Source organism: Neopelma chrysocephalum, unplaced genomic scaffold, assembly GCF_003984885.1.
Source record: "Neopelma chrysocephalum unplaced genomic scaffold, ASM398488v2 Primary Assembly neopelma1_141, whole genome shotgun sequence".
NCBI classification, from domain to species: domain Eukaryota; kingdom Metazoa; phylum Chordata; class Aves; order Passeriformes; family Pipridae; genus Neopelma; species Neopelma chrysocephalum.
Genome location: NW_020897803.1, coordinates 260931 through 284140, shown reverse-complemented (window position 1 = coordinate 284140; position 23210 = coordinate 260931). Strand labels below are relative to the sequence as shown.

Below are 23210 nucleotides of genomic sequence, written 5' to 3'. Positions count from 1 at the left end.
AAAAACGGGACGTAGGTTTTGGGTTTTAAAAACGGGACGTAGGTTTTTGGGTTTTAAAAACGTGACGTGCATCATTAAAACGCTGTAGCCTCCAAAGGACTGGCTTTGAGAACTCCACCTGGTGCATGGAAGTGGATGTTTCCAGTATTTGAAGGTGATTGCTTCTCTTAAAAGCCTGACTTACAAAAACATACATAGTTAACATCAAAGGAACACAAGTTTAACACGCCCAGATGACAATTATGAAAGGTAGAGAAGCGTTTACATCTTGTTATCTGCATATTTTATCAGCACGTCGGTTCTAAACTCCTTTTTAATTAAGGCCTGAGTGGGCCTGATTGAAATTTCCAGGTTTCTGATCTCAAGTTGCAGCTGTGTGTGCCAGCTGGACTGTTCAGCTGCACAGCCACCAGCTAACCTTTGAAAGGGAAGCTGGGAATGAGTGAAGGGATCTTAATGAGCAGCGCTTGAAAAACCCCCACCTGACAGTGACAAGTGTCACATCACAGTTTTTCCTGGCTCGTGTTTTCCATTCTTGTTCCACGCTACAGAACTGGGTAACCATATCAAGGCTGAGGAGGTATTTTCCTTCCATATTGCTTCTATTAATATCATCAGATAGTAATCTACAGAGCAGGAGGGCTTACAGCAGACTGTTGAAACCATTGATTTTTGGTTGGGTTTGCTCATGGAGGAGACTTTAATTCTAAAATGCAGTGGGGTGGAGCATCTCCGTGACAGTTTTTTTCCAGCTGTCAGTGTCAGTGCAGAAGACGCTGGTGAAACATTTTGGGACATAAACTGATAATCCCTCCAAATGTAAAGGGGGGGATTGCCTCCTAACAGAGCAGTTCCGCTACGTGGGAGCTTTATATCCCCACAAATCCCCCTGCCTTTTCCAGCAGCAAAGCCAGTTGGAATACATAGTTATTTTGGAAATGGCAGTGTCTCTCTTTGGTGATGCACTGTTCACTCTTCCCCCCTTTTCTGTCCCCCAGGTGTGTCCACCTCAGCCATCAAGGTGGCCTCGAGCAGGCTGCCCTCCCCGAAGGCCCTGGTGGGCAGCCCCTCGCAGCTCCTGCAGTTCCCCAAGCAGCACCCGCAGCCTCCCAAGCAGCCGCTGCACCAGGTCCCGCCCGCCCAGCAGCAGCAGCAGCAGCTGGTGCCCTCCTCGGGGGCCCAGCAGCAGCCCCAGCAGCCCCAGCTGCCCCCTGGCATCAAGCCCACCATCCAGATCAAGCAGGAATCAGGTAGTGGGGGCTGCTCTGGGGTCGTGTTGGTGAGCTGTGCCCGCGCTGGGCACGGGGAGCTGGATGATCTCCCGAGTGCGGCGCTGGGCTCTGAACCTCAGCAGAAGGAGAGATTTGCATGTTTTCAGCAAACATTACAGAATTTGGGTCTTTCATTCTTCTTGTTTGGTTCAGGCGTTACAGGCCATATTTTATCTCTAGAGGTATGTAAATAACTTCAAAAGTAATGTGATTGGCAGCCTGGAGGAGACCAGTTTTCTGAAGATCCAGGAGCTGTTTGGCTGTATCAACTGGAAAAAGAAGTTAATCTGTATTTTAATTCTTTTCTTTGGTCCAGAAATCAAAACCTACTTTTGAGGTACTTGTCAAAACAAATACAATTAGATCTGGAAGTTGGACTGGATCCTTTTTGTAACACTGATTCATTCAGCTGACTTTGGGCAAGTCATGTAATCTTTCTTCCTTGGCTTTTCTCTGCTGTAGCATACAGTTGTTATCTCAGTGAGAAGTAATGCTTGCAAAGTTACCCACTTCTAAAGGAAGAAATGCTATACAAGTGCAAAGTATTTATATATATATATATAAATATAAAATTAGTATTTTATATTACCCATATCGGTAAAATTACCATTTTATAGTCATACTATTTAGATCAAAGAATTAAAATAGACCATAGAATGAAAAAATAAACAGACCTACTTCTGTCCTTTGATAAAACTTCCTTAAGGATTCTAGGACCATTGCTTGAGGAAAAAATAGCTACTAATGAAGGCAGATAAAAGGCTTCCATCCTCCTGTCACTGAACAATGTTTGGTCAATAAGAGCTTCACTCCTTGTCTTCTCCCATGGGTTTAGGCTCAATGTGCTTTTTAGTTAAAAGTTCCTTTAGAAATACCATTTTTTCAGCCCAGTTCCTTTTGGCTTCAAGGTAACCAATAAATCAAGAGGAAAGAGAACAGTTTACTTAAAATAACCTTCCCTAGCCAGTGTAACAGTTGCTTCCTTACAGTCACTGATACTCCTTGTGCAAAAGGCTTTTTTTTTTATTTGTTCAGGGTGGCAAAGTTTGTCTAGACTAATTAAGACCCACTAGGATTTACAGACTAAATTGTTGAAGAATTACTTCACTTTCAGATGGTTCATTATATATGAACCAATTCAGTCTTGATTGTAACCTGTTGGCTCCTGGGAACGATTCTTCATTTTGAATCATGGACCAGGAAAAGTTAAAAACGACATCAAACAAAAGCAATGATGGAATCCTATGCCTCAGTGGGAGCAGCTAGGAATTGAAACAGGCACTTGAAAGGCAAAGATGATGGCTGTCTTGGTATTTGCAAAACAAACAAAAAAAAAACCCCAAACCCAAGCAAAAAAAAAAAAAACCCAGCCCCCAAAAATGAAATAATTTTTTTCAGGATCAAGAGTACATGGGCTCAGAATTGAAGCCTTGTGGGGCTACGATGCTGAGAAAGCATTTCAGAAAGTAACTTATCGTGCCTGTGTTTTAACAGTGACTTTCTCCTTTCCTAGGTGTTAAAATAATCACTCAGCAGGTGCAGCCCAGTAAAATCCTTCCCAAACCAGTTACAGCGACCTTGCCCAGCAGTAGCAATTCACCCATTATGGTGGTTAGCAGTAATGGGACTATCATGACAACTAAACTGGGCACTACTCCCACTGGTAAGTTCTGGCTCTGAGAAGGGAAGGGAGGGTAAACCCAGGCATCCAGGTGACCAGGCATGGCTCTGTAGGGTTAAAAAACCCCCACCCCTCTCTCCTGAGCAGTGAGCACAACAGCACATTCACTCTCCTGGTGTTATTTGTTCTACTTCAGGATTTTTGCACTGAGGGCTCTTTTACTCCTGTTATGATCTTTGAATTGCCACACAAAAATATCATTGTTCCTTCCCTGGCCTTCCTTTTTTTTAAAGGAAGTTTTCTTTCAGCTTCTGCAGATACTTTGCACTTCTGTAGCACGTTATATTACAAAATTTACATTGATTTAACTCCAGCAGGCAGGTCGGCATCATTCCTGTTTTACATACACGGGCTTTAAAAGACAGGTGACTTGCTCATAGTCCTGCAGTGAATTTATGGAAAGGCCAGTAAATTGACATTTCAACTCCCAGTGTTTTTCTGGGCATCTAATTGTATTTGTGTTTGTAATTGATTAAAGATCAGAAATAATGCAGGCTGTTCAGACTGTAAACTTGTATGAGGAAAACTTGAAAGGCAGTTTATCCTGATTTTCAGAAAACTCTTATTTCCTGGGGTTTTTTTTTAGCATGGGTTGGGAATATTGAAGTAATATTGAAGCCCTCTGAGATTATCAAGTCTGACCATTGACCCAACACCACCATGTTCACATTAAACCCTGTCCCAAGGGCCACATCCAGGTGCCTTTGGAGCACTCCCAGGGGTGGGGATTCCACCCCTTCCCTGGGCAGCCTGTTCCAGTGCCTGACCACCCTCTCCACGAGCAGTATTTTCGTAGTATCCAACCTGAACCTCCCCTGGTGCAACTTGAGGCCATCTCCTCTTGTCCTTAGCATAAACTAGGGGTTAATGTTCTTTTTACGACTTTTCAGGTACCTCACGGATACATTCTTGAATTCATTTTAAAAAAAATAGCAGTTTTGCAGTTTATTTAGTTGGTAAAACACGTGTTGTGCTCTCTTGGATATGCACACGTCTTTCTTGCTGTAACAAACTGTTTTGCTCTGTGGTCTTCCCCAATTAAGTGTGCTATCTGCAGCAGTACAAGCAGAATGGAACTGCAGTGTTTGTGGGGCTGTTGACTTATGATTTTTGAGCAAGTTTCTTTTGTGGGCTCTGTTCTGTTTCCATACAGAAAAGGGCTGTTTCTGAAAAAACAGCGTTTTTAGCGTGTTAGGTTTCTTTTGTGCTGCTGTATGCTAAGTCCACAGAATTGCATCATCGTGGTAAATTTTGTTTTTCTCTAGGAGTGTTGTTTAGAGCAGTCATTGGTGGTGCTCTTTGTAAACAGTCTGTGGTGTGAGAGGAGTGTCCTTCATGAGAAGGGGGGATGAGTTTTACAAGTGCAATCAGGTGCCTGACTCTTGGGCTTCTAAGGGAGCACGAGGCAGAAACGCTGGCAGAACCCAAACATCTGTTGAGAATTACAGTCTTAGGCACAAGGACATAAAACAAGGCAGTGGTGGAACATTTGTTAAAATGCTTCAGGAGACTGGGACAATAATTTAAAGTCGGTGTAAAAAAGCTACTAAAGGATCGCGAAGGGTGGCAACAGATTGCAGTGTGGGATCTCTTTGAATAAATCCAGTGCTTTTTTTTTCCTAAACTAAGTTATTTTTCCACAAATGCCAGCAGAGGATCATGTTCTAACAGTGAACTCCCTCTTTCTCTCTTTCCAACAGGGACTGCAGCCACGTACACGCGGCCCACGGTGAGCCCGTCCCTGGGGGCTCGCATGGCTGGCACACCAGGGGCTGCCACCTACGTCAAAACCACCAGTGGCAGCATCATCACCGTGGTCCCAAAGTCCCTGGCCACCCTGGGAGGGAAGATCATCAGCAGCAACATTGTCTCTGGTAGGCACACGAGTACCTTGATATTAAGACTTAACTGCAGGAATAACTTCAGGCCTGCTCCGGTTGTCCGGTGGGTTCCGTGCTCAGATCATTATTGGGAACTTTACTGGAGAATTCAGAAGAAAAATAGCTGAGCATGAAGAAGAAAGGAATAGGTAGAAGTTGTGAAGGTGAAGTGTTCTCAAGGAGGGCAGCAGTTCTTGTGTTTAAGAAGGAAGCATCAAATGTGAGGGAAGCCTGGGAGGAAAAGGGAAGTGTGGGGTGGGACTGCTGTACTGTAGAGTGGGCAGAAAGGTTAGAAAACACCATTGGCCCCAGTTTAAGACATTTTATAATCTTAGTGCTGCCCTTCTCTGTCCCACTGCATGTCCAAAGAACCAGAATAAAAATGAGCTGTATGTGTTAAATTCAGCTGTGCAGTCTCCACCTTATTTGGTATTTTATAGCCTGTCTTTCCTTTAGCCCACGTTCTAACTTAAGCTTTCCCTCCCAGCTTCGTGCAGACCCTGCTGCTTGTTTTTGTTAGTCTGCTGACCAGCCTGGGTTCTCTGCCAGTTCCAGACTGGCACAGGGTGCCCAGAGAAGCTGTGGCTGCCCCACATCTGGAAGTGTCCAAGGCCAGGTTGGACGGGGCTTGGAGCAACCTGGGCTGGTGGAAGGTGTCCCTGCCCGTGGCAGGGGGTGGAACTGGATGATCTTAAAGGTTCCCTTCCAACCCAGACCATTCTGGGATTCTCCAGCCTCTAAGATAGGGTTTCTTTAGGACCAGGTCCAAGCACACTTATACCAGTAACAATTTCTTAGCATATGTTTTGGACTTCAGCTTTGCTTAGCAAAGGCCTGACATGGCCCCTGCCAGCTCCAGTCCCTGGAAAGTGCTGCACAAGCTGTCCAGGAAACCCACTCTGGGCTGGAATCTGGCACAGGTACCTCAGTTTTTTCAGGTCTTGATTTCTGCCAAATCATATATAGGGATGCTGCAGCAGTTCTTTGGGAACAAGTAACTTTTTTCAGCCTGTTGTGGGTATGATGAGTTGTTAAGATGATTTCTAGGTCTACTAGTGAATTTATACACAAGTGCAAGTATCACTTTCCTGAGCACCAGCTAATGTGGGGAAAGCTGTGACTGATCCTGATGAGGATGATAATGATTCCCATTCCAGATGATGCTGGCTTCTTGTTGTGCTTGTCAGATTTAAGTGCAGTGATTCCTCTGTAGCTCCCTGATTTCCACAGTGAAGGGGAACACACAAAACGGGACAAACTGCTCAATGTTTCTTTTCCCACAAAAATTTAGGAACCACAACCAAAATCACCACGATTCCCATGACCTCCAAACCCAATGTGATTGTTGTGCAAAAGACCACTGGGAAAGGAACTACAATCCAAGGGCTTCCAGGCAAGAACGTTGTGACGACGCTGCTGAACGCTGGGGTGAGTGAGGGTGTGACTGTCCCCGGGCCAGGTGAGCTGTGTGTGCTGCTGCAGTCCTGCTGCCAGGGCTCTCTGCAAAGCCAGCTGCATGAGCTCCTTGGCAGACCCAGCATGGTTTGGGAAACCACTGTGGGCCACAGGATGGGATTCTGTGCTTGAAGCCAGCTGGGAATGTTTTCAGAGTTAAAGGAAAATAGAAACTTCTGAACTTGCCTTTTTCCCTTTGTGATGCTGAAGTGATGAGGGAGATGAACATGACTGGAATCTCCCCCTGTTTGTGCTCTAGTGAGAACCTGGGTCCTGGGTTATAAACTTGCATCCCCAGCTGTTTGTATTAAACAGGCAGAAATAAACTGTGCCTTCCCAGCAGAGGAACCCCCTCTCAGTGTCTGTGGTGTGTGACACTGTACCATCCTGTACCTGAGCATTGTACTGTGCTGAATTATTTTTTGGATAACCTGACGTGTGCTAAGAATAAAATCCAGTTTCCAGCATCAGCTGAGTTCACCTCTAAGTACTAGTAAATGAAAATGGTGAATGTTCCTACACTGAACTGTGAGATTTAATGCATTTAATGTAACATTTTAAAGGCTGCTTAGCAGCAGAACTACAGAGGTTTTTTTCTAAACCTTTTAGGATTTTTTTTTTTTAAATTTTGAACTTTCCTGATTTTCAGAATTCGAGATGTATTTTCAGACAAGTGGAAATCTTATTTTGTTACACAGTAGGAGCCAGGAATATGGGAGGATATTTCTGAAACAAGTATGTTTTTCGGGATTTCCTCCTATTTGATGGATATTGGTAGGAATATTAGGAGAACTGGCAACTAATGTTGTTGCACTCATTTGGTTTGTTACTCTGCAGAGCTTAAAAAAAGCACATTCAGTGTCTTTGCTCTTCAACTATCAGGAGTCTGTTCATATATCAGCACTATTCCATGGTCAAATGATTCCTGTGGCACAGCTGTGAATCTGCATTTGTTGATGAAGTGAACTTGGTTTAAAAGAAGTCCACGTGTGATTAATGTCTTGGTCCTGAGGACAATACAAAAATCTATATTTAAATAACTCCCTTTTAGAATCTCAGTTCAAGTTTTGTAGATGTCTTGCCACAGTCAGTGTTCACAGAAATTAGAGGTTTTCAGAAACATTTGTGAAGGATTTGAGGAAAGTTCCAACTTACGTAAACTCTTTGAAGCAGCTTCAAAAAACTTCTCAGTGTCTTTTAGTTACTCCTTTTTATTCACCCCTTCAGAGCTGTTCAGAAGGTAAAGGAATGGAAAAGGGGATTTTGGTAGCTTTTTCCATTCAAAGCTGCAGGTTCTTTTGTTCTTGGTCTTCTAATGTATTTTGTCTCAAGTAAGTCTAGTTGCAGCAGCAAGTTTATTTCATGGTACACACACTCATCTATAACTGTATTTTTTCTTTTTTTAGAGAAGTGGGTCTCACTGAACAGTTTCATACAGTTAACCTGTAAACTTTGGCTTCTCTACAGGGGGAGAAAACTATTCAGGCAGTGCCAGCAGGAGCAAAACCTGCTATCATCACTGCCACAAGACCCATCACAAAAATGATTGTTACACAGCCCAAAGGAATAGGGTCCACGGTCCAGCCAGCCACCAAAATCATCCCAACTAAAATTGTTTATGGGCAGCAAGGGAAAACGCAGGTACAGTGAGGACCCATTTCTGTCTTGGAATGTACCCCTCCATTTTAATGGGAAGTAAATCATTTTTCACTGTGTTGCCTCATTTGTTGCAGGATTAATATGTGTCTGTGGGGAATGAGACTCAGTGGTGGAACAAGGTGGCCTTAATTCTGATTTCTCCAGCAGTATTTGCATTTGTTGGCTCTTTCTGGAGGCCTGAGCAAGCCAAAAGGATTTACTGAGCCTGTTCCAGAGCTGAAACTGTCTGGTCATGGCTCTAGGTGCCTGTTTGAGTCTGACAGATAATGGTTAGATCCTGGGAAATATAAAGATGCACAGTCTGGACACAGGTCATCCATCAAATCTGAGGTTTTATTGAAGTTTATTTTCTGCTCAGTGTCTGTTCAGGTTGTCCCTGCAGCCTTGTGTGGTTGATGGGGCTGAATACACAGAGTCAGGCTCCTTTCTGGGTGCTTTCAGCTTTTTCTCTGGCTGCACTTAGTGTTTAAAAGAATTAAACTTTTATCAGATGTAACGTGCCGTGTGCCTGATTGTTCAGGACTGGATTTCTGTGGAGGTGCTTGTCCTTCCCAGTGCAGTGCATGTCCCAGCTCACTTGCACAGCTTTCTCTTACCACACCAGAGTAGTATCTAGCCCTGAAAAATTGCTCTTTAGTGGTTTATTTTGTTAAGACTTCAAATTGCCGAGTGAGAAGTGCATTCTTGTGCATTGCCATTTACTTGGGCTTTGTGGTTTAATAATCAGTTGCTGAATTTAGAGGTAGATTTGTGGCTAATGTGGATGTTATGTAGGTGGTGCCCCCAGGTCTGTTGGTGGCACCCTGATTGCTCAGCCCCCTTTTCTCGAGTGCTCTCACAATGCACAAATGTGTCTGTGTGATCAGGTCCTGATCAAACCAAAGCCAGTGACGTTCCAGGCCACGGTGGTGAGCGAGCAGACCAGGCAGCTGGTGACTGAGACCCTGCAGCAGGCATCCAGGGTGGCAGAGACAGGGACCCCAGCCCTGCCAGAGGTGAAGGAGGAACCACAGACCTACACCGACAGCAGCTCCTCGTCCACAGAGTCCTCCCAGAGCTCCCAAGGTGTGTTGGTGTCCCAGGAAACCCCAGGGGACTGTCCCCAAGGTGTCACATAACTCTGTGTCTCCTGGCAGCACAGGTTTTCACCCAGCCTGTTACACCAAAGTGCCATTGTGCCCTTATTTTTTTGGTTTATCTTTCTTTTGGACCTCATCTGTATAATTCTGTGACTGTTGGTCCACACTGCCGTTTTAAGTGAATTTTAAGAAGTTTTGAAGATTCAGCCAACTTATCAAAATTTAGGAGCCATTAATGCAGGATGCTGAATACGTGTTGATCACCTGAACTGCTAAAACCCTGTGAAAAAAAACTAGTTCGATCCAGGGCAAATTCAACATACAAAGAAACCTTCTGAACTTTGGTTTTTGGAACAAAGTCTTTTGAAAAAAAACTAAGATACGGGATTTTTTTTTTCTGGAAATCATTCATAACATCAGCAGTGTTTTACTTCAAGAGTCAATTGTAATAAAAACTAGTATTGCAGAGTCAGAGTATGCATCCTTGGCACTGGTCAAAATTCTAATGAATAATGAATAACTTAGTATAATTTTAAACTATAGCCCTGCTTTAAAGCAAGAAGTTGGACAGGAGACCTCCAGCCCAAAATGGTCCTGGCACAGGTTGCCCAGAGAAGCTGTGGCTGCCCCATTCCTGGAAGTGTCCTGGAGAAGCCTGGGACAGTGGAAGGGGGTGGCACTGGATGAGGTTTAAGGTCCCCTCCCAACCCAAACCATTCCATGACTCTGTGATGTGCCTTTGTTCTTTAACAAACAGATTCTCAGCCTGTGGTCCACGTGATTGCTTCAAGAAGTCAAGATTGGTCAGAACATGAAATTGCTGTGGACACAAGCCCTACAATAATTTACCAGGATGTTTCCAGTGAATCTCAGTCAGCTACTTCCACAATAAAAGCTTTGCTGGAACTTCAGCAGACAACAGGTCTGAAAACCCATGAGATTGTCTAGGATAACTTCAAAGGTTATTTTTTGCTTTAGCAGCCCTTTGTAATAAGTTTTGTAATTGAAAAGCACCTCTCTTGAATCAGCTTGATTCCTTTCCTCTTATCCTGTATTGGTTTGTTTGCATGTACTTGGTGCATCTGTTCTCTGGTGTTCATGATCTGTTTGATTAAACTGGTGCATTTATATTGGAGGTTTGTTTTATTGTGGAGGTTTATATGTTAGAGGCTGACTTCATGTTTTTCTGCTGAAGCAGTGAAGGAGAAGCTGGAGTCGAAGCCCAGGCAGCCCACCATTGACCTGAGCCAGATGGCTGTCCCCATCCAGATGACTCAAGAAAAGAGGCATTCCCCAGAGAGTCCTTCCATTGCTGTCGTGGAGTCAGAATTAGTGGCTGAATATATCACAACTGGTAAGTGTGTGTCTAAGGCAGTGGGATGGTGGCTTTGCAGTTGAAGTCTGGGGACTTAATTTTGGAGTTTTCTCACAATAGGTTTCACTTTTGTGTTTTCACTGTAATTTTCTGTAGAGGAAATGAGTCTTTTCTGCCATTCTCGAGACCCTGTGAGGGGACAGAGATTGTATCTGCCTTGCTGGGCCATAAGGGAATGTGTTTCTAACTGATACAAAGGGTTGTTGCTTTAAGACATCGTGGTTGAACAGATTTTCTGGTCCCTGGATGAAGAAGACAGACTGTCCCGCTTGTCTTAAAGGAAAATGTCCAGTAAGGACAAAGTGCAAGGTGAAGTTACAGGAACTGTATCCTGGTTTTTGTACATATTGAGAGGAGTCAGACATTGAGGTAAAACCCATTTAGTCCTGAGTTAAACCCAGGTGTGCATTTTTAGCATGCTGATGTGGTCCCCAGTTTCTTCATTTGCTAGAAAGCTTTGAACTGATAAATTTACACTTTAAATAATTCAAATTCTGGTTGGAATTCAGTGCCTGACTTTTTAAACTCCTGACTCCTCCTGTCTGGACACCCATTTTGTGTAGGTCCTTGTCTCTCTGATGCTCCCCACCACTCCAGAACATTAGGTGTGAGCCACTTCATGAGAGGATCAAATTGCCTGTTTTCCATTTTAATTTCTCAAGTCCACACTGTTGGTCTCCCTCCCTGCTTCCTTTGGAAAAGGAAAGCAAAAGCATGTTGAAAACCCACATTGAATAGAGGAATAAATAAAACTTAATTGTATTGAATTGTTTAGGTACATATCTGTAACTCCAGTGGTTTTAGTGCTAAATGTCTAATCTGATATTTTGCTCTGTGCTTCCTTCCCTGGCTTCCATCCCTTGTAGGGCCTAAATTTGTGTGAAACTGGGAGCTGGGGAGGATGTTATTGTTATTCTCCTAAATAACACTTACTGTATCTGCTACAATTCTGAATGTTTGAGTCCTGCTCCCTCGGATCTCCCTTAAAACAAACTCCCAAGCACAACAAATAACTGCCTGCCCACTGGAGAGCACTTTTCCTTCCCTGGCACGGATGTTGTGCACTGAGCACATGGTCAAGGTCCCAGTTTTTGACAGGTCCTGCTGTGCAAGTTGATGTCCAATAGGGCCTTTGGCAGGGAGGATGGGGAGCTGCAGTCAGTGCCTTTGTCCTTTTCTGCAGTTCAGGAGCCACGCAAGGTACAAAGGCTGAAAACTTCCTGGAGCTGTCACTGTTTGAAACACTGGGAGTTCTGTAAACCTTGATTGGAAATCTGGGAGTCTCCCAGAGGAGTGCAGGCTGCTGTGGGCTGAGGAGCAGCAGGTTCTGCTGCAGCACAAGAGTGTTTATTTTGCTCTCAGATTTTTGTCCCTTCCCCCAGTTTCTGTGAGCACTGCCAGGGAATGCAGGTCATTGAGTGTTTCTTTATTTTTAATTTGTGCTTCTCTGGATTTACCAGCAACCCACAGAGCTGTATTTTCTGCTAAAAATTCAGTAGTAAGATAGTAAAGAGTCTGTGGTGTGGTGTGGAATGTCCTGCATGCCCCTGGAGCGAAGGATTGGGCACACTGCAATCCCTGTGGGAGCTGGGATTCAGCACGTGCTCCCTCCTGAGGGGAGGGGAGCAGCTCACACATCTCAGTGTCACCCTTTCTTGTCTGTCTGCAGACTCAGGAAGACAACACTGTATTGGTTCACATTCGGAAGAATATCTACACAACCATATAGGTTAGAAACTTTACTTTTAAATTAAGTTTCCAATTGTGTAGGAACTGTTGGGAGGTGTCCAGGATGAATCTGGCACAGCATGCAGGCTGGTACTGATATAATCCATCTCCTTTCTTGGAGTGAGAAAGGAAAATTACCATATTAATTCAAAATATGACCTTCCTTGTAACATTCAGGAAGGTCACTGGAAACTTTTTAATTTTAAGTTATGTTACAACTGAATTTACAACTTTTTGCTTCTTCTCCTTCAGTTATGAAATATTTTGTAACTAAGATATAAAGCAAATATTTACATATTTATATGGACAGGTATAAAGTAATTTGGATTCATATCAGTGACTGCAATATAGAATGGTTTCTTTGGGTTTTTTTCTCAGCAGCACGTAGTTTTTCTGTTGATCCACTGTTTCATTACAGACCCACACCATAACTCTGTAACTCCTGCTGGACCTGTTCTCAAAAGTGACACAGACCTGTGACAAGGTCATGTCGGATCAGCCTCACTTGTTTTCATAATACCCAAATATTTTCTACGTGTTAATCTCCCAAATTTAGCCTGTGCTCTGGAGGGTCTGTTGTGCAGTGTCTCAGTGGTAGAAATTCAGTGGGCAAGGCTTGCTGTTCTTAATTGCAGTCAGTCGTGGCGGTGCTTTTACCAGCGTAAAACCAGAATAACTCGTGCTCTGCGTGTTGTGCTGGTGCTGTAGAAAGAACCCAGCTGACAATGGAGCACAAGCTCTGCCTGCAGAGTTGGTGTGTTGGGAGAGGGAGGCCAGAGCAGCTTTGGAGTGAGCGTGGTGGCTCAGGAAACAGAGAGCAAAGCGAGCGCCCCGGGGAGGTTTCTCAGAGCAGCTGTGCCCCTCGAGGCCGGAGCAGACAGACCTCTCCTGCTCCTCCGAGCTGCCAGCTGAGGCTGGAGTGCCAGCTGAGGCTCGAGCTCCTAGGTGCAGCCCTGAGGAGGCTGTGGAGGGGTGGCACTGAGCTCTTTGCTTGCAGTGAGCCATCGGCAGCCCGCGCAGCCGGCGCAGCCCCCGCGGACCCTCCTGCAGCACGTGGCGCAGTCGCAGACGGCAACGCAGACCTCGGTGGTGGTGAAATCCATCCCCGCCTCCTCCACGGGAGCCATCACCCACATCATGCAGCAGGTTGGACCCTTTCTTTTCCCAACAGGCTGTACACAGCAGCGGGCTCTATGGATTGTACAGGAGCAGGGCTCGTTCTGGATGAAGGTGTCGTGTTGCTGCCGCCGAAAACGTTCAGTGCACAGGCAAATCAGTAATTGTAGGGTTACCTTAATGGCCTTGGTTTAGATTAGATATTGGGAAGAAATTCTTTACCATAAGGGTGCTGAGGCCCTGGCACAGGTTGCCCAGAGAAGCTGTGGCTGCCCCTGGATCCCTGGAAGTGTCCAAGGCCGGGTTGGACGGGGCTTGGAGCAACCTGGGCTGGTGGAAGGTGTCCCTGCCCATGGCAGGGGGTGGCACTGGATGGGCTTTAAGGTCCCTCCCAGGCCAAACCATTCTGTGACTGTGTTTTGGTGGTGAGGGTGGTGGTTGTGTTGCAGGGGCCTGGACTCCTCAGCTGGTGTTGGTGGCAGTGCAGGGGGAGGAGGGCTGAGCAGAACCTGGGCAGTGCCCAGAGCACACACTGTCCCTGCCATCTGAGGGCTCCAGCTGGTGGAAGGGCAAACTTCTCTGAATCAAAAGTCAGATAGTATTTAGTGACTGTACTGTGAGGATCCCAAACACTTCAAACAAACACTGCAGCTTGTGGTGCAGTCTTACTGAAGCCACTCCTTTGCCTTTGGTCAGGACCTGCTCATCTCTGCAGTGCTTTAAGCTCTGGGCACTTCAGCTGTGCTCCAGAACAGTTCTGTGTTAGGGTTCCAAACCCCTGCCAGGGGGTGGATTTCCATGGGTGTTGGAGGAGGCTGCTTCCTCCTTGCTGAGGCCATTTGTCAGTGCCTTTATCCTCTGGTGTTCAAAGTGTAGAGTGTAGGTTGCTCACTCCCTCAGATCCCTCAGAAAATCAGACATTTGTGCGACACCCAACAAAAATTGCAGTACAGTTTGGAGAAAGGAAGGAGAAGGGGGGATCTCTGCTGAAATAAGGTAGACTGTAGGCCTATGGGGACCTGCAGAGGAAATCATGCATAAGATGATTGGGCTTTCAAGAGGCAGAGTAAAAATTGTGCAGAGAGACTCTGGTTTTAACATGGAGCTGTTGGTTCAGCCGCCTCCTACTCCCTCCTGCGTCATGCCCACCTGCCAGGCAGCCCTGGGGGGCTTTGAACCTCAGTCTGACTCGAGTGAGGTGTACAAAACCCCCCTGAGGATTGGTGATGCAGTTAACATTCTCACCTAGAGATGTACCACAGTTTAACATGATAAAAGTAGCTATTTCTTGCACGTGTATTGTGGAATCTCCATGTAATAGTATCTTTGTATGCAGGAATCGGGAGCCTGTAATGGCAAAATGAGTTAAAGTGTCTGTTTGAAACATTAAAAACTATTTCTAGATTGTGTATTCTTACATTTTCTCTTCACTGACTTGCTCTAACTTCTTCTCCTTAAGGCCTTAAGCAGTCACACTGCATTTACGAAACACAGTGAGCAACTTGGGACCGAGGAGGGAGAAGTGGAAGAGATGGACACCTTAGATCCTCAGACTGGCCTGTTTTACAGATCTGCCCTGACACAGTCACAGGCACAAAAGCAGCAAAAACTGAGCCAGCCACAGCTGGAACAGACTCAACTGCAAGTGAAAACTCTGCAGTGCTTCCAGACCAAGCAGAAGCAGACAATCCACCTGCAGGCCGACCAGATCCAGCACAAACTCCCGCAAATGCCCCAGCTTTCCATCAGGCATCAAAAGCTAACCCCCCTGCAGCAGGAGCAAGCACAGAGCAAGCCAGAGGCACAGCACCCCCCCCCACCACATGATGGCCAAAGAGAGGCAACTCCCCACCTTAGTGGCACAGCCACAGCAAACTGTAGTGCAGGTGCTGGCAGTAAAAACCACGCAGCAGCTGCCCAAACTGCAGCAGGCACCAACGGCACAAAAAATCTACGTGCAACCCCAGCCCCCCCCGAGCCCAGTGCAGCTCCCTGCCTCTTCAGACAAGCAGCCAGCGAGCCAGGTAACGGAATATTGATGGCATGCACGTCCTGCTGGTCAGGCAAAGGCACCCAGCCAGCCCTGGGCTCTGGCAGTGTTTTGTCCTGGCACGAGGACCCCTCGTTCTGCTGGTGCCCATCGCCAGGAGGTTGGCACTAGGGAAGAGAAGCACATGTTGCAGGGGAAAGATCCACAGAGCTCACAGACGTGTTTTGTTGGACAGTTCTTACTGATTTCAGCCACCACTGGTGCATGGAGTTTGTCCCTAGTTGTTTTCTTTTAATTTGTAGGCGTGACACGTTACTAATGTCCATTCCCATAGCACTTTCTGTTTCTGTGGAAATGAAGACTGCAGTCTCCTAAGGCTCTCTCCATTGTTCCTCTTCCTTTGTAGTTTACATCTTCCTGAAGTTATATGGCTTTCATGTACAGGAGTAATTTGATTTTCCTTGGGAGGGAAAAATGTAAAGACTGAGGAACATGGAAAAAAAAAATGTATTTTAACTAACTCCAGAAAGGTACAATTTTAATTATTTTTTTTTTTGGCCCTTTCAGGAATACTTGTAAAAACCAGAGGCTTTAGCAGACATCCCGTGGGGCTGTAAATCCCAAAGGAAAATGAGGCTGCTGTGGTATTATACTGCTACAATCCTTACCTAGCAGCCTAAGAAGCTGCTTTTCCCCAGGCTTCAATTAACTGTCACCCTCTCATTTCCAGTTCCTTTGTTAAAACACTGAGTTTCAACTGTCTTCCTAATAGCAACTATGTTGTTTGTGCCCTTCTGTCCTCGGAAATACCGATTAGGTGTTCGATGAGAAAAGATTTAACTGTGATATGCACAACAAAAATTTGATTTTCAGGTGCAACATGCAACTCTAATGCAAGGATCCAGTGTTGCAGAGCTGACACTGTGCTCGGGGGGTGTGAGCCTCCTTGTTTTGCAGAGGTAGCAGGTGGCAGTGGAGTGCCCCAGCTGGCACTGCCGGTTACCAGCCCTATTTCCCATGCAGGCACCCCCGGAGGCAGCAGTAGCAGATATTTTGAGAGTGTCTGTGGTGGAAGCTCCCACTGATGCAAACATAGAGCACACGGTAGTGGATCCCCCAGACCAGGCCACGTCCACTAGTAAAGTCTCTAGTGAAGCAGAGTCGTCACCTTGTCCCCAGGTGCCTCGGGTGGCTGCTCTAGGGACGACGGCAACAACCTCCACCCCCCAGCAACAGCCCCGGCCAGAGCCCAGCCCAGCCCCTCCTGCTGCTGCTGCTGCTGCTCCCGCCGAGGCACAGGGAGTGCCCCCAGCAAACCAGTTTGTGCACATTCAGAACCTCTCCCAGAAGAAAGCTGAAGAGAGCTCCTCGGAGATCGTCGTCCAGGTAAGGGAAGAGCAGAGCCAACGAGGCAGAGGGTTGAGCAGAGCAGACTCGTGGCTGATGTGGTGGTGGCCACTGGGTGATGTTTGAGTGGTTTGGGTTCTTTTCCTGCTCTTGTGATGGATTGCTGCTTCAGAGTGTGTCATTGTTCTTAAACTGAGCTGGAGTTTCTCTAGCACTGCATCCTCAGCGTCTTCCTCTCTCTGTTAAAACAACCAAGCTCATCTCATTTTACTTTCATTTGAGATGGGTAAAAATGTGGCCTTCAACACCTGTGTTCTAGAATCTTCTGTAATTTCTATCAGTGTTACCTCTGAGTATAAAATTAGTACAAAAAATGGCATAGTGGAGTTTTACTTACTGGGAAAGTTTAGCAAATAAGGTCTGGATTCAAAAGGGAGCTTTTTAACTTCACTTATGACCAGACTTACCACTTCTGAGATAAAATGATTATTGATCTTCAGCCTGTATGCCTTGAGTTATTGCTTAACTGATGCTCGATATTTTCATTGATTCTGCTCTCTTAAATATGATGTTTTATGTTGTAATGAGTTAAATATCAACTAAAGAAATATAGAAGTCTTCTGAGTGGTATAATATGGATATAAGTAATAGCTGGCACAGTCTGTGCTCACACAAATGAGAGTGTGGATTGAAATGGTTGTATTATGTATCATTTGTGTTACAGTGAAAATGCTGCTGATGTGGGAAACAATTTGTGTGCAGAGGTCTCAAATTTTTCGTGCTGCTTCATAAAATCTTCACTGGGGCTAACTTCTCGGTGGTAGAAATCATCATTTTTGTACTCATTTATAGCCCTCCTTTCCCTAAATAGGCAAAAGTAGATTTCTGTTTTACTTCAGGCCTGTGTGTTTTGAGAACCTGTCCTGTTTATCCCTGTGGCTCTTTCAAAAGGCGAATGCTGCCCGGAATTTCAGTTGTGTGAAGCTGCAGATTTCGCTTCTAGAACCTGGGAAAGTATAAACAGAAATAAATAGCTTAGATATAAATAATGACAATAGGTTAGAAATAAACAGCTGTGGTGTTTCCACAGCCTCCGTGCTGCTGCAGCTCCGAGCGGGGCTGGAGCTTGTGTTGAGTTTAGTACAGAAAACAGAGTCAGTCATCCCAGGGTGCCTGGACAATGCTCACATGGGATTCTTGGGGTGTCCTGTGCAGGGCCAGGATTGGACTCAGTGACCCTTGTGAGTCTCCCCTAACTCAGGACATCAGGATGGCTTGTCTGAAAAAGATAAGGCTGAAGAAAATATTCTCTCTGCTTTGGGTTTGGGGAGCGGTGGGTGATGGGCATTGGTTATGCTGTCACAGACCTTTAGGGAAGATCAAAGGCCAGGATCGGGGCCTGAAGAGGCAGATCACTCAAATTTTACCTTTCACAATCCAGTGAAAGGATGCTTTGAAGCCTTAGCTGGGGAAAACTGCCCTTGGAAACCAAATATCTTTGTCCTTGAGCGCCTGTGCTCGCACAGACGCCTTCATCTGTCCAAACCGTTTGCTAAATTGGGATGTTTTCTTTCTTTCAGACTATCCCTCACTATTCCATCCCTTGTCACTCCAGCTCCAACGTGGTGGTGGAACCCAGCGGGCTCCTGGAGCTCAACAACTTCACCAGTCAGCGCCTGGATGACGAGGAGACGGCGCTGGAGCAGGACGGGGACAGCGGCCCCGAGGATGGCCCCGAGCCCAGCCCCTCCCGCAGCTCTGCCGAGCAATCCTGAGCCCCTGGGACCTGGAGTGCACTTTAGAACATCTTGGGATTCCGAGGATCCAAGATGCCCTTGTGCTGTGATGTCCTGGAGCACTTTGCCTGTTGTTGGCTGGACCCTCGAAGCATCGCTGTGTTTTAACGAGGCGGTGTCGCAGAAGCTGCGCCCTTGAAATTGTTTCCAAAAGAGAAGAAAAGATGTAGTTCCCAAGATTTAGTGAAGCTGTGACAGTGGAATGTACTCCTGCTCGAACAGCAGACTGCAGCAGACTCTGCAGCTCGTGCTCTGGAAGCCCTTGCCCAGATCCTGAAGCAGCTCCCAGGGAAAAGGGAGCGTCGCTTTGCCGGGTCCTTTCCTGGAGAAAAACACCATCAAAAAAAAAAAGAGAGAACATTTAATAAATGCCTGTATTTTCAAATAGCACGTGAGAGAAGAAGTGTCTCTGACAGTGCTGGAATTTTGGAATTGGTCAGCTTTCTTGCTCACTTAGAGATAAGATTTGGGGGTTTATTCGTAAGACTAAAAATATATTTTTTTTAAATTTTTGTTGGTGAATGTTTGGAAATAAGCAAAATCACTAACTGATAGAAAAGTGGATTTGCTGGTGGATTTTGTTTTCATGTTTTACAAGAAGTAGGGTGATGGTATATGAGGCATTTCTTTTGCCATAAGTGCACAAGATGCTCATCTACTCCAGTTAGTCTTTGATTATTTATTAAAGTGAGGCCAAGTTGTTGAAAAAGTTCCTGTGAAACAGGCAGTTGTGTTAATTCTGATACAAACTGAGGGGGGGGGTGTCTTTTGCTATAAATCAGTTTTTCAAAACTGGGGATAAGTGGTTCAACGTCTTTCCAAGTTGAACTTGTGAACTTAGAAGTGATGTAAGGCTTTTAAAAATCTGTATTTTACTCTTACGTGCTGTTCTTAAAAGTTGACCATTTGGGGAGTTTTAAATGGGCATCCAGGGGTAGGTTTCCAGAATTAGCCCTATGCCTTGGCTTGTTGAAGCAATACCTTGGGGTTTGGGATAGTTCCAGTCATGGAGACAGGTTTGGGTTCAGAGGGGAGGAGAGAACCAGTTTTAATACATTCTGGTAACCAAGACTTTTTTTTTTTTTTTCCCAAATGTGTATAAAACCATGTTTTTAACTGTTTTGTATAGATTTCATTATAAATAACTAAGCATTTTACGACTGTGCCATATCATTTAATTGTACATACATCTGGAAGCCTAACTGCCCACGGTTTGGTGCTGAAGTACTACTGTAAGTAGATCTCATCCAAAGTCTAATACAGCTCTTTGCCTCAGTCTTTTTTTTTTTTTTTAAAGCTGTGATTTAACTGTTGATATTGTAGTAAAGGTTAAATTCCAACTGGAGTAACTCAAACGAAAAAATACAAACCCTAAAACCCATTTATTCTTCCTTGTCCTGAGTTAGAATGCACAGTAACCCCTAGGTGGGGCTCTTGGTTTTCACCTAACCTCTGTTATCTTAGAAATTAAGTCACTGTGACTTTCATATACTTTTTTTTCCCCCCTTTCTGTTTTCTTCTTCCATCAGCACTAGTTCCAAAATAAGGTAGTTTAATATGGTAGAGAAGTGTCCTGATAAATTCAACATGCAAATACTGGATTGAAATAACGATTTCTGTGTGACCTTTGTGTTGAAATAGGTGTTGGTTTGGTTTCTGCTGCCCACGAAAGGTCTGTAGTTGTCCATCCCCAGTTGTGAGGAGCCCAAAGCAGGTGACACACACGGTGCTTCTGGCTTGTATCAGATTTTCAGGGTCACCTGGGCTCTTGCAGGGCTTCAGGTGTCCCTGACAAATCCAGGACTGGAAGGCCATGAGAATATCAGAGACAGTAAGGTTTCTCTGCAGTGCTTATGCCCAGGAACGTCCCTCACATTCCAGTTTCAGTTCTGGTGGAGGTGTGTGTGCTCTCCCCAGCCAAAACAGGTGCTAAGACACGGCCTGAGGTGAGTGAACAGCTGATGCTCTCACTGCAGTGTTGAGTTCTGCTCCAGTTTATTCTGATATTTTATGTCAGACCTTTTTTACCTCTTTAGCAGTGCCTGGAGCAAAGATATGAACAATTGCAGTGACAGTTCCTTGAGGGCACCAAATCTCTGTTAAACGCCCAAAAGCTTCTCCTGTTGGTGTGAGAAGTGACTGGTTCCAGGCTGGCAGGTTGGAGCACGTGCTGGGGATGTCTGGGGCTGGTGGCACAAATTTAGAAGAAGAGACTTTGGTGATCAGTGTGTTCATTCTTGAGACTCCCCCCCTGCTACTTTCCCAAACTGGAGCTGTGTTTTGGGCATTCTCTTTGTTGAATTTGTCTGCTTCAGCACTTCACCATGTGAATACCTTTAATAATAAGGAAAATAAAAGAGGAGCTAATATTTAGGGCCAATATTTTAATTTTTTCCCCTAGTTACTTGATTTTTGATAATGACTGGAAGAAGGCATCCTTGGAGCATTTGGCCTTCTCCCCTTTCCATGAACTCCAGGCATCACTGCCTTCTCCTTGCCCTGCCTGGCAGATGTGCAGCTTTTTCCTCCCTGCCCCTGGGACACTGACTTCATCCCGCAGCCCTGAACCAGCCCCTCACAGCCCTATAAATATCCCTGAGCTGCTAAAAATACATCAGTGTGCAAGGTAACATTTCCATAGCCCTTCCCCTGACAAGCTGCATCTTCATTCCTGAAATGAACCTGATGTCCCTCCTTGGAAGAGAACAAAGGGTGGGGATGGTGGTGATAATTTTTGGTATCAGGAATTTGGACAGAACACATGACTAAATAAATGGGATTTTTTTTTAAAAATCAACCAAAACCTACCCGAGAGCTTGTAAAAAATTAAAACTCAGGGAAACTTAAGACTACATGGCTTTGTTTCTAATGCACAAGTAGTTCCTGAAGTGTCAGGGTTTCCCAGGAGAAGGTGCAAAGGCAGGTGGTGTCAGCTGGGCAGTGTTCAATCCAGAGGAGGCTGATCATAATTTAAGGTAATGAACTAGAAAAATCACCCTGCTTTGGGGTTCCTCTGTGCTGCAGAAAACTATTTTTAGGCTCTGTGTGTCTGTGCTGGGCTCAGGACTTTCTCCTTTCCTCAGGTTTGGTGTAAACCATGGGGAATGTTTGCCAGCAGCCTGTGCAAAGTGTCCTTCCTGTGTGGGACTGAGTTGCTGGAGTGCTGTAAATGGGAAAATGGTACCTCATTGTTTCTAAGACAAAAGGGCCTTTGAATTATTTGGTGCAGGAAAGATATGGAGAAGGTTTTAAGCACCGTGGGCTGAAGAGTAACCACATGGTCTGGAATCCTTTTTGAAGCCCAGGACTGCCCACATCAGGGGGTTGAAATGGTGATCTCTGAGGTCCTTTCCAAGCCAAACCGTTCAGTGGTTCTGTGCTGACTGTTGGAATTGTCCAGCAAACACTGCTCCAGGTCAGGCCCTGCTCAAAACTCCCTGTGACTTTAGTTTTGCCTGCTGCTTGGCCTCTTTTGAAAAGCAGGGGGGTTTCGAGTTGTTTTTTCAATGGCATCTCAGTGTTTTTGTCAGCTTTCCATCTCTGACTTCCCTGCAGAGAGAGGGAAGTTCTTCACAAGAAGCTTCTCAGTGCCCAATACAGCCAAGGGCTGGGAAGGGCCCTTCGTGACCACACGTGATCTCTCAGCCTGGCAGGAACCTCTGGGGATCATCTGCTCCAACCCTCTTGCTCCAGGCAGGCTCAGAGTGCTCAGGACCACGTCCAGCTGGGTTTTTTGGAAATCTCCCATGATGGAAACTCAACCTGTTCCAGTGTTTGCCCACCCACACGTTCTTTTTTCTTTATTCCTAGTCCATGCCGTGTTTTCTGGGTTTTGCCCTTGGTTTGTTTTGGACATGAGATGGAAATACTATCTTGGTCTGAGAAGAGGTTAACAGCAGCATGAGAACAGGCCACAAGGAAGTAGCACAAATTCAGTGAGAACAAAGTGTTGTAGCTGCAGCGTTCCCAGAAATAGGGAATATTTGTTTTTCCTCTCCTGACTTTCAACTGGTGCGTCGTCCCTGCAGCCACTTCTGGGCTGCAGAGACACCAGGCACTAACAAAACATTCTGTCAGCTCTCACTTTCTAGGAGTTCTTAATGTTAAAAAAGTAAATTGCTTTGCCAGAATAATACAGCTTGATTATAAGGGGAGTGAGAAGAGGCTGCTGTGGGGGAACAACTGACCCTTCAAGGGACCCACGAGCCCCAGGGTTGTGTTTGTGTTCCGTGGGTGCTGAAGGACTGAGCTGGCAGCAAACACGGGTGAGCTGTGAATCAAACGTGATCCCAGCCTGTCCCCCTCAAAAAACACACAACTGCCGATGGAAAACACAAATCAAAGGGCAGGTGTCTGTGCTGGATGCCACCTGCATGGAGCTCTCCAGGCTCCTCCAGCTGTGCAGGGAGGAGGCATAAACAGCCCTGTGCAGATGTTCCACTGAACCTCAGCTGGAACAGCCCGAACTGCATCCCCTTGGGAGCAGCTTCCTGTGAACAACCAGAACACTTCTGCACTTGTTTCTGCTGCAGTTCGGGCTGTGCTGCTTCGGGATCTCTTGACAGAGGAAATAGCTCAAAAAAAAAATCAAGTTACTACCAGAAAACCCCAAAATTCTTGGATTTGATCATACTGTGTACCATGATATTATAAATATGAATCCTTCACTATGAGAGGGAATTCTTCACAACGGGGTTGGAACTGGATGATCTTTTAAGGTCCCTTCCAACCCAAATGATTCTATCAGTCAGCCAGAACAGAAAAATTATGCTTTTTACCAGTCTGCTTTCAAGTCCTTATTCTGCTGTTCACGTGTCTGTCTGGTCTGCTTTT

The 23210-nt window shown here is 45.5% G+C and overlaps 1 protein-coding gene across 1 annotated transcript in view; it reads left to right on the top strand.

The window, feature by feature from the left end:
• Window positions 1–19758, top strand: part of EMSY (EMSY, BRCA2 interacting transcriptional repressor) — a 35990-nt gene extending 16232 nt beyond the window's left edge. Inside the window, 17 exon segments of the mRNA XM_027699817.1 lie at window positions 89–154; window positions 999–1250; window positions 2785–2934; window positions 4653–4826; window positions 6124–6260; window positions 7755–7928; window positions 8813–9011; window positions 9783–9947; window positions 10224–10379; window positions 12070–12129; window positions 13126–13274; window positions 14704–15054; window positions 15056–15268; window positions 16108–16158; window positions 16161–16241; window positions 16243–16620; window positions 18162–19758. Coding sequence (XP_027555618.1) covers window positions 89–154; window positions 999–1250; window positions 2785–2934; window positions 4653–4826; window positions 6124–6260; window positions 7755–7928; window positions 8813–9011; window positions 9783–9947; window positions 10224–10379; window positions 12070–12129; window positions 13126–13274; window positions 14704–15054; window positions 15056–15268; window positions 16108–16158; window positions 16161–16241; window positions 16243–16620; window positions 18162–18356 — 2951 coding nt within the window. The 3' untranslated portion in view covers window positions 18357–19758.
• The last annotated feature ends 3452 nt before the right edge of the window (window positions 19759–23210 follow it).